The sequence below is a fragment of the Mesoplodon densirostris genome, chromosome 15, assembly GCF_025265405.1.
Source record: "Mesoplodon densirostris isolate mMesDen1 chromosome 15, mMesDen1 primary haplotype, whole genome shotgun sequence".
NCBI lineage: Eukaryota > Metazoa > Chordata > Mammalia > Artiodactyla > Ziphiidae > Mesoplodon > Mesoplodon densirostris.
The window spans coordinates 49,556,845-49,570,967 of record NC_082675.1 but is presented as its reverse complement, the minus strand read 5'-3'; the positions used below and the strand labels follow the sequence as shown (position 1 = coordinate 49,570,967).

At 34.0% G+C, this 14,123-nt stretch overlaps 1 protein-coding gene across 6 annotated transcripts in view; it reads left to right on the top strand.

The window, feature by feature from the left end:
- The window catches only part of NOL4 (nucleolar protein 4), a 406,054-nt gene that overhangs the window by 119,257 nt on the left and 272,674 nt on the right, over positions 1 to 14,123 (top strand). For 4 of the 6 annotated variants that reach the window (XM_060118818.1, XM_060118817.1, XM_060118814.1 and 1 more), the window contains 3 exons: positions 4,098 to 4,209; positions 5,236 to 5,348; positions 10,335 to 10,467. In XM_060118818.1, the coding sequence (XP_059974801.1) occupies positions 4,098 to 4,209; positions 5,236 to 5,348; positions 10,335 to 10,467 (358 nt within the window). Of the gene's footprint in view, positions 1 to 3,224; positions 3,288 to 4,097; positions 4,210 to 5,235; positions 5,349 to 10,334; positions 10,468 to 14,123 lie in introns of all 6 variants that reach the window. The other 2 variants (XM_060118816.1, XM_060118813.1) reach the window with 1 other exon arrangement.

Here is a 14,123-nt window from a genome sequence, read left to right as displayed (position 1 = left end):
GGGTTTTTTTTTTTAAATACCAGTTTTAAAAAATCTATTTTGATGTTCCTGCTTTCCTTGGACCCTACGCATTTGTCTAATCTGTCTGTTGGATGAGACCAGGATTTGAGAGATCCAGGTTCAAGTTTCAGCTCTTGGCTTTGCCCTCTATTGTGTGACAATGCAATTCATTTAACCTCTTTATACCAGTGGATCCCATTGTCAAAAAATTACTGTAAAACCTATTTTAGCCACTGTCTAAAATAATGGATGCAAACTCCGATGAAAACTATCATATAAATCTAAGAAAACAAGTCTGGATTCATAGAATATAACATTTCTAAGGAAAAGATGCCTCACAATTATTTACCTGATAAATAGTGTGAGATCGTTGGTTTATAAGATTCAATACGGCTATGTTCTATGTTCATCCTTCCTTTGGATGTTTATTTCTGTTACTGGCAATATATGTGGCTTGTCCCATGGCAGTTGTTTTTTGTTTGTTTGTTTTAGTGTTTAATTCAGAAGGAGCAAGACTAATATCCATTCATGTGATGTTTTGTTTCATATTACAAGATGCAGCATTTCTGTGTTGACAAACCAATTCTCAGGAAATACTCTCTATCTTTCCCAAATATAAAGATATTTCTAAGAATGCATTTTTTGAGTGAATATTATCCTCACTAGTGTTCTAGAAATGTTCTGTACTCTATAGTCAAAGTCCGATTTCTGTCTTAGAAACAGAGAAGTGTTTAGATTTGAAAAGTGGGTCAAGTAAATAGACATTTATGAATGACTATAGCATTTTATATCATTAATTATAGTGTTAGTAGAACGGTGTTTCAAGTATCTGAATCAAAACGTTTTGCAATTTCTGTCCCTTCTATATTTTATTTGCACCTGCTTTTACATGTTGTATGAAGAATGTTAGGACTTTGATGAATAGACAGCATAGAAGAACACATCCCTGATTTTATCACTACTTATGAACATCTATTTAAAGTTGATTCAGCATTTCAAACACTCACAGAAACAGACCCTTTCATTAGAGCAAGAACCATAGGAGCATTTAGCTCAGGCCTCAAGTTCAAGAGCCTTCATGTAGGCTTTCTGTATAATCTCTGAATGGCGTCATGGAAGGATATTGACAGGACCAACCACAGCATTTCATTATGGGCTTTAATTGTGAAATGCAATTATTCAAATGTACCGTAATTTTAGAACTTTTAAAGGACATCTCATTGTTTAAAAATGTTCTGAGAACTTCAGCAGTGAAGGTTGCCCAGGGCCCTTAATTTCAAAGAAGCTGGAGAGAAACGAGCCTAGATAAAGAAAAAGGAATCATTTTCCCTCTTCACCTCCATGGCAGGAGAAATACTGTTTCAGAAGTGAGTGTGATACTTTCTGAGGGTCTCTTCTCCCTGTGCCTAAGAAGACTCTGAGATCCTTGGGCCCCAATGAACATGAGGTGGGGTAGAAAAGATCTGATGAGAGTGGGCTGTCTCAGCAGGTCTCCCTATAGGTGGGTTCTGAACATCAAGAAAGTACCCCCAAATAAGGGATTTTGTCCACTTATATAACATATCGTGCCCAGAATAACACCACAGAGAACAATGTGATATAATACTTACTAAAAAATCTTTTCTAGGGCTTCCCTGGTGGTGCAGTGGTTGAGAGTCCGCCTGCCGATGCAGGGGACGCAGGTTCGTGCGCTGGTCCGGGAAGATCCCACATGCCGCGCGGAGCGGCTGGGCCCGTGAGCCATGGCCGCTGAGGCTGCGCGTCCAGGGCCTGTGCTCCGCAACGGGAGAGGCCACAACAGTGAGAGGCCCGCGTACTGCCAAAAAAAAAAAAAATCTTTTCTAAGATACAAGATGGGACTTTATATTATTTCATTCACACATGTACAAATAGCATATTTATCCACTTATATAACATATTTGTGGTCAATACAGGTACCCGTTTTTTAGAGTAAAAGTATAAAGGAAATATAATATGATTAATGATTCCAAGAAAAAATTGATTTGGAGCTAAGTAGTGCTAGGACAAATAATACAATTGAGTCAGGTCAATGATAAAGCTCTCTAGAAGGGATTTCTACATAAGTGCTTTATTAGCACTGAGAAAAGGGCAGATTGTGGAGAGCATCAGAACCGTTGAAGCAAACGCAGCATCTCTTTAACTCCACCAGTTGGCTAGTTTTTTCAATTGAGGATTTCTCTTGTATCTCCTTTATATAAGGAGAGAAAAGCCTTAACAGAAATCCTCTATGAAAGTCAGTAGAGCATTCTTCTCAAATCCTGTTTGTTAATGAATTTACTGGTCAGCTCTATTAGTTCCCATGGATTATAATTCCATGTGAGTTAAAATATGAAGTATCAGACTGGGCATGAATCAGAGACTTAACTTCTGAATTATTGTAAAAAAGGTTTTCAGAGAGTCAGAAAAAAATGATCTCTAATCAGATAAATAAATCAGACTAAAGTGTTAGTTCCCTCTGTAAAAATAGATGAATAAGAATCGAATGTGTGTGTGTGTGTGTGTGTGTGCATGTGTGAAGAGACAAAGAGAGTGAGCGAGAATGAATGAACATTTATATTGCATTTATGTATTTCTTTATTCAATAGCTAATATAAAATATTTTGATGAAATACTTCCAAATTGCTCTGCTGCTTTTCTCCCGCAATTCCTTGTATAGTACAAGGAAGTTTGTTTTTTTTTTTTAAACTGGACAACACCTTAATTTACAAATGGTAGTTATATTAAAAATCAGTTTCATATTCCAATCGCAGTAGAGTTGACTGTGGATTACCTGTGTATGGATCATCCATGGCAGATTTTTAATTGTTGACTTGTTCCTTTTCTTTGACATTCTTACGGCTTCTTTTCCCTGAGAGTCAAAGAGATAGGCTAAGTGATGTGAACTGATTTTCACATGAAAGTCAGGGAAAAATATGCTTTACAATTTTGGATTTTAATATGTGAGGTTTCCTCGATGCTGTGCTCCAGCAAAAGTTAACCCCATCACCATTAATGGAATTGGCGCAGATTTGTACTCAATTATATGCAAGGTGCATATTTTCCTTCCTTCTACAAGCTTAAAATACATCAGTGTTCATAACAGCTCTGCATGCACCTGAGGAATCGTTTATGGCAATTATGTCTAATTTACAACTCATTTATTCCTTTTGCTTACCTCATATTTCATGGACCAGTGTCAGTGACAGTATGGTAGAAAACTAAAGCCCTGCATCAGACTTCTTAGCAGCACTGTCAGCTTTTATTTAGAGATGTTTAACAATCTGTCAGTTTCACTTTAGAAATCTTTGCTTTCTTGAGAGAAATACCTTGGTTTTTGAAAAGTTAATATTTGAAGAATCACTGGCAAGAGTATTGATTTCTAACTTGATTCTGGATCATGGTTCTGAAAAGAGAAGCTCTGTATAGGGCACTGGAAAAGCTGGCTCTGACAATCAATGTGAACTATTGTGGACATAAATTATGAAAAACTGACATAAAATAACAACTGAAATAGGTGGCCAGAATGCATTCCAAGTGTGTCATTTTCTGTGGAAGGGATGATTCACTGCAGTAAATAGATACATGAGTTCTGTTCAGATTATTTTTTTATTTTTCCTTAAAGTACTTTGAAAAGCAATAATGAAGAAATGCTTATTACTGCAAAATCCAAAGTTTATTGTTTCACCTTGGGGCTAAATTTTTAAAAATATATGTAAAATTGGATAAAATTTTAATGGTGCTAGCAATAAGTTTAATTGCCAAAACAATCGTGGGCAAATTTTAATAAGGAAAATTCACTAGAGTATCTGTACACTGGGATTATTTTTCCTGAAAGAAATGCAGAAATATAAACAGATCTCCATCCAGATGTGGTTGATTTTTTTCCTCCACATTGCATTATTAGCGATTATTAAGAGACATGCAATCAAGTTGGATAGATATTTCTTGAAATGATGCATGGTATGCAGTGCATGCTTTCATTGTGCTTCCTGCCATTATGGAATAATGCGTCTTATTTGGAAATACAATGATCACTTCTGTTGAATCATGCCCAGTCAGCTTATATAATAACACCTCTATTTTGTGAATCATTTCAGATTTCAGAGAGCTATGCCTTCCTACCAAGAGAAGCGGTGACACGGTTTCTAATGAGCTGCTCAGAGTGCCAGAAAAGAATGCATTTAAACCCAGATGGAACAGATCATAAAGGTAGCCGCAGTGTCAAATAGTGAGATTTCAAGTAATTTTATTCATAATGACAATTTATATCCCACATTTTTGTAAGAATGTGGTAGACAGAAACAGTTTAACAAGTCAGATCGTCTCATGTATTCAAGCAGGAGACAGTGAATGTTGAAGATTCACTACAAAGCAACTCAGTGTCCTTTCTCAGAAGAAAAGCAGTTTTGACGGTAGCAAATAACTTTTTTTCCTAAAATAATGTTTAAATGTCATTTATTGTGTGTATTTCATGGTATTTTAGATATTTTCAGCAAGGAAATTGATGTTCCATCTGTGTTCTTTTAAATCTACCAATTTCTTATTTCTAAAAGTAATGAATAGTATGGAGTTCTTTCACTGAAAAATTTTACAGAAAAGTTATAATTTGGCTTTGGCTTTCATTAAAAATTATTTGGATTATTTCCCTAATGTATGAGTTTCTCTCAGAGATTAATCTCAAAGATACATCTAGGCTAGCCTATTCCCTTGTGTTGGAGGATGGGTGGAACAGCAAAAAATAAAAAGTAAATTTCCTCTTGCGCTCAAGTAGTCCATGTAGAAAGCAAATCTGGGGACTTCCCTGACAGTCCAGTGGCTACGACTCACTGCAGGGGGCACGGGTTTGATCCCTGGTCAGGGAACTAAGATCCCTCATGCCACACGGCACGACCAAAGAAGAAAAAAAAGTTAAGTGTGCAGCAAAGGAGAAAAATACAAAAATACCAATAATTTTGTTTAATCACTCTATTAGTTTCACTCATTGTTATCCAGGATATCAAAAATCACCCCTTGTAGTTAGAAATAACAGATTTATCCATAGCGCTAATTTGTCCCAAAACACCTTTGTTGAATCTTACCAGTTATTTATTTTTTCTGCGATCCATCTCTAATGCTACCAATCTCCTAAACACTTGGTATCTAGAATCTTATTTCAATTTGAACAGATTGGATCATTCTGAAATTACAGGTAGAATGCAATCACTTTCATTACCCATTAAAAATGTTTTATTACAGATAATGGAAAACCTCCCACTTTGGTGACCAGCATGATTGACTACAACATGCCAATTACCATGGCCTATATGAAGCACATGAAACTGCAGCTGCTAAACTCACAGCAAGATGAGGTAAAATGGAAACATCTACACTTATATCACAAGTCAGAATGAAGTTTCATAACTGTGACTATTGTGTTAAGCATGACGGCATTTGGAAGACGGTAATTTATTTATTTTTAATGAAAGGAGTGTCACTAGGACTGCACAGATAGAGAAATATGCAGAAATTTCTAGTGCTCAACAGAGATACCCTATCTTACCACTTCTGCCTTAGTGCTGTGTGGGAATTTGCTCATTCCCCAGAAAGATTCATTTTCCTTAGTAGCCCACCATCGAGCTAACCTAGGTAAAGTGCTAGAAAGTTCAGGGGAAAGTATTCCAAATAAGTCTGTATCTAGGGAAATTTTAGTACTAAGGTTATTTTACCTGGAAATCAGAAAGTTCAATTTCATAGGTATTTCAAATATAACCATTTCCCCACCATCCAAATCTTGTGTATATTTTAAAGTTGTTTTTCAGTTAATCATTATTCTAAGTATTTGTTTGTCTACTTCTCTGCATTTTCTACAATTTGTGGTGATTCTTCTTAACTAGAGATTTTTTGATGTTTCAAATTATTTAATTTGTATAGTAAGAGTCTAGCAATGTTCTTGTTGGCGTATATTAGATACTAAATGCATATTTGTTAAATATTCTCCTCTAAGATACTAATTAACTCACCAGTTTGGTTGAAGTATCTCAAAGGCAGGGACTAAGTTATATATATATATATATATATATATATATATATATATATATATATATATATATACCCTGTGTATATTCCCCAAAACACTTATAACAATATGGGCTTAGTAAATCCTTGTTAACTAGTTAGTAGCCATTAATTAATATACACATTCAAAGTAACTATATTAGGAATAGTTTCTCAGGCTAATACATTCTCTCCTTTTTCAAATTTCTCTAGAACAGGAAATGTGGTTAAATATATATTTTTAAATATAGTATTATTTGGTGAGATATTATTAAATTCTTTTACAATTATTTTGTTCATAAAGCACAAATGAAATTTTTTTTGTGTGTGTGTGGTACGCGGGCCTCTCACTGCTGTGGCCTCTCCCGCCATGGAGCACAGGCTCTGGACACGCAGGCTCAGCGGCCATGGCTCACGGGCCCAGCTGCTCCGCTGCATGTGGGATCCTTCCGGACCGGGGCACAAACCTGCGTCCCCTGCATCGGCAGGTGGACTCCCAACCACTGCGCCACCAGGGAAGCCCAGAAATCAAATTTTTGATTTTCCTCTTTATGTGAGCAGGTTTAATCTCAAAACTATGTTTATAAAATTGTTTTATCTCAAGATTTTATGAAAAGTACACTCTGTAAGAATATCTGTATTAGTGCAGTGGCAGTATCAGATTCCATATTATTAGATAGCTGTATATAAATGATTGAATGACTAGTAATAAAATCATTCAAAGACAGGAAAGACAAGAAAATATTAGTTTATCCATCCCTGAGAATAAAAATATTATTCCTATGAATCATCACATAATGGAAAATCTTTTTAAAAAACTCATAAACTAGTTAGAGCTGTCAGATTATTTGTAGGAAACTCATTTAGATATTGACCTGTTTATTTCTAGGCCAAAAAGTAAGATCAACTTTGTGCCAACAGTAGAGTCCACATATGCTAAATCCTTCTGGCTTCTAAAACATCCTAAGTGTTTCACATAAGAGAGACAGATCCTTTTAAATTATAACTGGGTTAGGAAAATAACTTATCCTTACATTTCAAAAATGCTAACTTGGGGGCTTCCCTGGTGGCGCAGTGGTTGAGAGTCCGCCTGCTGATGCAGGGGACATGGGTTCGTGTCCCGGTCTGGGGAGATCCCACATGCCTCGGAGCGGCTGGGCCCGTGAGCCATGGCTGCTGAGCCTGCGCATCCGGAACCTGTACTCCGCAACAGGAGGGGCCACAACAGTGAGAGGCCCGCGTACCGCCAAAAAAAAAAAAAAGCTAACTTGGGTGTACACTGTCTTAAAACTATTCAGATAAATGATGAGTTAGATTATTTATGAAATTTTGGAAATTGTGATTATTGAAAGAAAGGAAGGTGGTTAAGTAAGATAAGTCATGTTAAAATGGAAATCAAGTAAGATATTCCTTTGTGATGAGTTAAATTTTAATAAATGTTTATTCAGTTACTTCAATCAATATTTATTGAGTACCTTCTCTGTAACTGTCACTCTTATAGGTAATGGAGATAAACAGTGAATAAATTGACAAAATTCTTGCCTTTATTAAGCTTATCATCTAGTGGTGGTGGGGGAAAAGACAATAAAGGAAGTAAATAATGAAAGTATGTATATAGGACAATACTAAATCTTATTCAGAGAGATAAAGAAGGCCAGGGATGGAAATCCCTTTAGAATTACAAAATACTGTATCCAAAGTAAGGTCAATTGACCTTCTTACAAACTGTTGATGAGAGTTTAAACCATAACAAACTTTCTGGGGGAGAGTTTGGCAATAATTATTTTAAAACTTTAAAAGTTATTTATATGCTTTGACTAGAAATTTATACTAAGGAATTTGTGGCACAAAACAATTTAAGTGTTAGGATGTTTACTGTATTGCTAATAGTGATGGTTGGAAATATCCAACAGTGAGGAATGTTGAATCTGCACTGTCCAACATGGTAGCCACTAGACATACAGGGATATTTAAATTTAATAAAAATTAATTCAAATTAACTAAAATTAAATTGTCAGTTCTTTAGTCACACTAGCTACATTGATTAGCCATAATGTGCAGTTTGTATTAACCATTCTGTAGAACAGAGACTGCAGCCTCAGTCGTTGTGTCTAGCTCTTCTTAAACATACACACACATAGCCTCACACACATACCTTTTACACATAGACACACACACATATATACATATATATCTCAGATGGTTGTGTGTGTACGTACACACACATACACATACCTTGGATACAGTATTTTACTAGATTACATCTAGTTAGCTCTTCGTAGGGTATATAATAAATGCTTTTATAAAGACTATGTTCATATAGTATCCACAGCTACTTTATAAACACATATTGATCATCTTTACCATTACATTTATTTTTGTATGTGTTCATATAATAAATATGAATCTTATACACTGTAGAATTTGTTACATATCCTATATAACAATATCAAACAGTTTTGTGCTTATTATGGATCTGACGTTGTTTTAACTACTTTAGATATATTATAGCCCCTCAATCATTATATAGCCCTATGAGATTGATACTATTATTTCTCCCATTTTATAGGTGAGGAAACTGAGGCACAGAAATGTTAGGTAATTTGCTTAAGGAGACACATCTAATAGGTGGCAGAGTATAAATCTGAATCCAGGCAGTCTGGTTCCAGAGAATGTGCTCTAAAATACTGTGATATTACAGACACTATATAGAGTGTATATAATGGATATCTATATCATCTAGCTATGTGTGTGTATATATGTACATATATGTATATGGTACACATTGATAACATGGATGTGTGCACTGAATTCTGTTATTTTTCTTCTCTTTTGAACATGTATATTTAATATTTCAGATGCTTTGGATTTTCTTAGAATTTAGAATTGGAGATAACATAATGTACCGAGAGGGCACGTGGCTGGGAGAAGTCTGTGTGGCTGATTGCCCAGAGGCCTCCCAGGGTGGCATTTCCTCGCTGAATTAATGAAGAGCTAGTGCTACTCAGTAGACCCAGACACAATCAGACCTTAGGTAAGGGAAGAACACCCAAATCACCTGGGCCTGACCTAGGGATCAGAATGCCCATTATAAGTCTGCTAGAACACTCCTGTATCTTAACCATAGCAACTTCTTTGCTGATACCAAGATGTCATTTATGAAGCCAGGGGAACTCTTCCTATTCAAAGAAACTCTTTTCTTAAGTTTGGGAGACATCATAATGAATCCCAGTTCTGGTATATAATAGTATAATAAATTACTTAACAGCTTTGTGCCTCAATTTCTCAATCTGTAAAATTGGGTAAATGCTGGCACCTAACTCACAGGCTGTGATGAAGATGAAGTATGTAAGCAAATATAAATAACAGTGTCTGCAACATACATAGCAGCACTACTGCTACTGGTACTCATTACATTAATGTTAGACTTTCAGATCAAATGTTTACAAATTGAAGTTAAACCTGGTGGTTTCAATCAAACATTTATGATACTTTACACAGGTTTCTAAGGCCTTCCTGCCTACATAAGCACAGCATTTGTCCAAAAATCAGTTCTCCAAAGCAAAAAAGGAGTTTGCTTCAAGGAAATGACTATAGCAACATAGCATAGATTGGGTTTAAGTTAATATTTCACAGATTTTGATGAATTGACCATTTGGCAAACTTGCCTTTTGGTAATTTAGCCATTTGCTGATCTGGCTTTTGGTAAATGGATCTTACACACTTTTATCTTGAACTTTTTGTGTTTGCAATGCCATTTATGTTCCCTTGTAACGAAAGAAATGTTGTGCTAAGATTAACTTGTTTTCCAGCAAATGTGGACTTTGAATCTAGCCATGTAAGTTTGTCTGTTTTTAGATTCCATTTTGTTTACCAAAGGAAAATTTTTAGTTAAGATTTTTTATTGCAGTGTCAGATTTTTGCTTATAATATTTTATTGTCATTTATTTAAAAAATCAAAACGTATTTCTTTTTATGCTATGTTTTGTGACTGACTCTTTTAGGAAGTTTTTTACTAATTAAAAAAAATCCATTCTTTCACTATTCAGATAATTCCTCAACTATGTCCCTCCTAAATACATTATTTTATGTTTTACATCTTTTACATAGAACATTGAATCTTCACACGTTTTCAAATTTCTTATTTGCTGTTTCAAGAATCTATTCATGAGTAACATTTTACTGAGTTCTGTAAAAGCTTACTAACTGGCTAAACTTTAACTGACCCTATAGATAAAATGGTCATTATCTGAATGTATTATATTTTATGATACTTGATGATATTTTAAAACAATTTTCAGGATGAAAGTTCAATAGAAAGTGACGAATTTGATATGAGTGATTCAACACGGATGTCAGCTGTGAACTCTGACCTTAGCTCCAATCTTGAGGAAAGGATGCAAAGTCCCCAGGCTCTTCACGGCCAGCAGGATGGTAAGGCTTTCAAATTGAGCAAACAAACAACTAAATAAAACAAAACATTAACAAAAACCTGGATCAGAATTTGTTAAAACAACTTCTTCTTATTCTTGTGTTAATTTTTAATCTGTTTCCATGGAGACTTTTTTCTGTGCACTCAGGTTATATTATCCACTTCATTATCTTTAGATTCAAGTATCAATACTTGGTTTAAAACTGCAAATACTGGTTATAAAATCCAGGCTTGCCCATGTTTTGCTCTCTGAACTTAAAATGAGTTCTATCAATGTAGTTCGGGTTTCTGTGATGTTTTCTGGCTTTGGTTTCTTAGGCCATTATTCTCCTGACTGAATTAAGAGTTTAAAAATGGTCAAAAGATTAATTTGGATGTTTTAATTTTACTAAAAGACAAAGTTTTTGCCAAAAACAATTGCTATAAAAGGACAGTTTTACCATAGGGATTTTTCTGGGTAAGAAGATTTTTGCTGCGACTTTGAGCTATTTTATTCAGCTGTAAAGGAAGGACAGATCATGATCTTTTATTCCTGGGTCCATTGAAGATTCCTGAGTCATCCCACTCTTCTTGATAGAACAGTTAAGGTAGAGAAAACTGGACATGTATAGAAAGTAGACTTAGCAGTTAACACTTTAGGTCTAATATATTCAGAGATCTTTTAAAACTATCTTTGTAGATTTTTGTCTTTGTAAATATAAAATTATGTATGCAAGTAAATGTACCTTACTTGGGTAATTGTGGATGAAAATTCAGGGTTACAAATAGAAGGAAATTGTCCAGTTTTATTCAAAATTAGTTTATTATTCCTGTAATTAGCAAGTTTAAATGAGCTTTCTGGCTGTGTATTTTTGTGCCTACATCTGTTGAGAACAAAAAAAGATCTTTCCTTGCTTTCTCTGACACTTGCTGTTAAAAACTGGTCACAAAAGATTGCTGCATTTCTAGCTGCTGTTTGTGTTCTTATGTTGTCAAATTAGAAATCCCTAATTTTAAGCATACAAAAAGTCTTTAAAAAGGTGAGGGGGCTTTTGTTCCCACTTCAGATGCATCTAAAAGATGTTGATGTCCTTATAGGCATGAGTTACGAGGAAGGAGCAGTACATTGATCATCATTGGTTTTAAAATCATATATTACTCACTACATAGTAAAATAGCTATTGCAATAGAAATGACATTTATTTGGGAAATTTCTAAGAATGTAGTTCTTCTGGTGTGGGTATAAATTACATTTTTTCTTCTAAAATATTAGTAGATCTTCAGATTTTAAGTTTTAGTGGAAAATGTGTAGCACCAGGATGATGGAATAACTCTCTCTTTATATATATATATATATATATATATATATATATATATATATATATATATATATATATATATATATATACACACACACACACATATATATATATATAACTATGTAACTATATAAAAATAATAACTATATAACTGTATATAACTAATAACTATATATATATTACTCTATTAATATTTATCCATGTATTTTGCTTGTTTATACCATCATCTTTTTTATTCCTTAATTTTGGGGACCATAAATAATAAGAGGATATCTCTCATGACGGAAATTCTTTGTTTTCTTGATTGATTTGTCTATGGTGGATCTTTGGCTAGGGGACAGCTGATGTGATATAAATCTATATCAATAAAATGCAGTGGAATAATGTCAAATATTACTTCCTCTTAGGAGAAAGCACTTTCTCATCGTACATTGATATATGCCTCAAGGATAAGGACTTACCTAGTGGTTCCTTCTCCAGCCTAACCCTAAGCCTTCCCTTACATGTTCAATGACTTCTCTTCACACTTCTCCTTGAGAAGGAAAGTCTAGGAAACACTGCTCAATCGACTTTCTGAGATTGTGGAAATGTTCTGTATTTGCACTGTCCAGTACCGATAGTCACTAACCATTGTGGCTATTGAGTACTTGGCATCTGACTAGTGCATGGAGAGACTAATTTTGATTTTATTTGACTTAATTTTAACTAATGTTAATTTATATTTCAATAGCCACGTGTGGTGGGTGGCTACTTTATTGGACAGTGTTTTTTATTTTGACTTGGCAGTTAAATTCCTTTCTCTGCAGCCTTGGATTAGATGTGTCTGAAGTCTTTGGAAAAATTGTAAGAGAAGTTCATATTGTAAGAGAAATTCATATTTTAACAGCTGAAACTCCAGTTTAATATTCGTGAAATATGAACAATATAAACTTTTGAAGGTTAAATTTAAGTGTTCTATTTTCATTAACACTAAGTGATTATGAAAGTGATTACTGTTAAGATATTATTGTAAAGAAATTGAAATAGCATATTGTGATATTTTAGGAATCCTTCCCACTAATTATAACACAAGTAAGTATAACAATGTGTTATTGGACACATATTTCTATAAAATAGAAAAAACTTTTTCAGTGTTCATCTCACTATGGTTATAAAAGATCTGAAATCTATTCAATACCAAGGGAAAGAAAGAATATAAAATATAGATCATTTTGGAAATATAATTATCTTATGCATATTGGGGAAAGGGAGGAAAAGAATGGAAATATCTTGCCACCAGGCTAGATAATTAGGTAAAGGTGAAGAAGACACAAACCAGAATGAGGAATTTGGTAAACAGAAGTATGTGTCAATTGATGTATAATATTCAGCTTCTTTTGCTTATTTTAACTTTATAATGCTCCCCTAACTCAATGAAAATATGAAGATAGAAAAGGCACAGAAACTTTGAATCTTTTCATAGGAAGCATTTTACCCTCATTTTAAAAAATTGAAATCTAATTTACATATAACATCATATTATTTTCAGATACACAACATAACAATTTGAAATGATCACCACAGTAATTCTAGTTAACATCCATTACCACATATAGTTACAATTGTTTTTTCTTGTAATGAGAACTTTTAAGATCTACTCTCTAAGTAACTTTCAAATATACAATACAGTCTTATTAACTCTATGCTGTACAATATAGCCCTAGGACTTATTTCTTTTATAACTGGAAGTTTTTACCTTTTGACCACCTCACCCATTTTTTGAGTAAAATATATTATGCTATTTAAAACTTTTTTGCAGTCTTAAAATAATGCCTTTAGTTTAAAATATTTAAAGATTGTATAATCATTTGAGTTACTCATGAAAGCATGAGTTCCTTTAAGCCGCGGCGGAATATAAGGGGCTTACTGTGAAAGAAGTTCTGCTCTGTAGTGGCTAGGGTCGATGGAATTCCAAAAAGCGTTCCTGGTTCAAAAAGCTTAAAGGTGTTCTGTACTCGAATGTTCATCAGTTTGTAAGTGTTCTTGTTCTGCCATCCATTTCGATGGATTATAAGTAGGAATATTGTCACTTAAGACTTCTGTCTTCCAATCTCAGATCCTAGAAATTTGTGGGAACATGGATTAGCTCAAAATAGTATTCTTTTTTCTTAATCAATTATTTATTCTGAATTTGTACAATCTAAAAACAGCTGATTTACTTTTTGTTGTTGCCTTAGGTTGTTTATTAAAAGATGTCTGGCAAAAGTGTCAGATTTAGAAACAAAGATTCAGTGTAAAATAAATATTCAACTTCTTTTGATAGAGACATACTTTTCTAAGAACCATTTTAATTGCTTTTCTGAGTTAATAGCATACTGTAT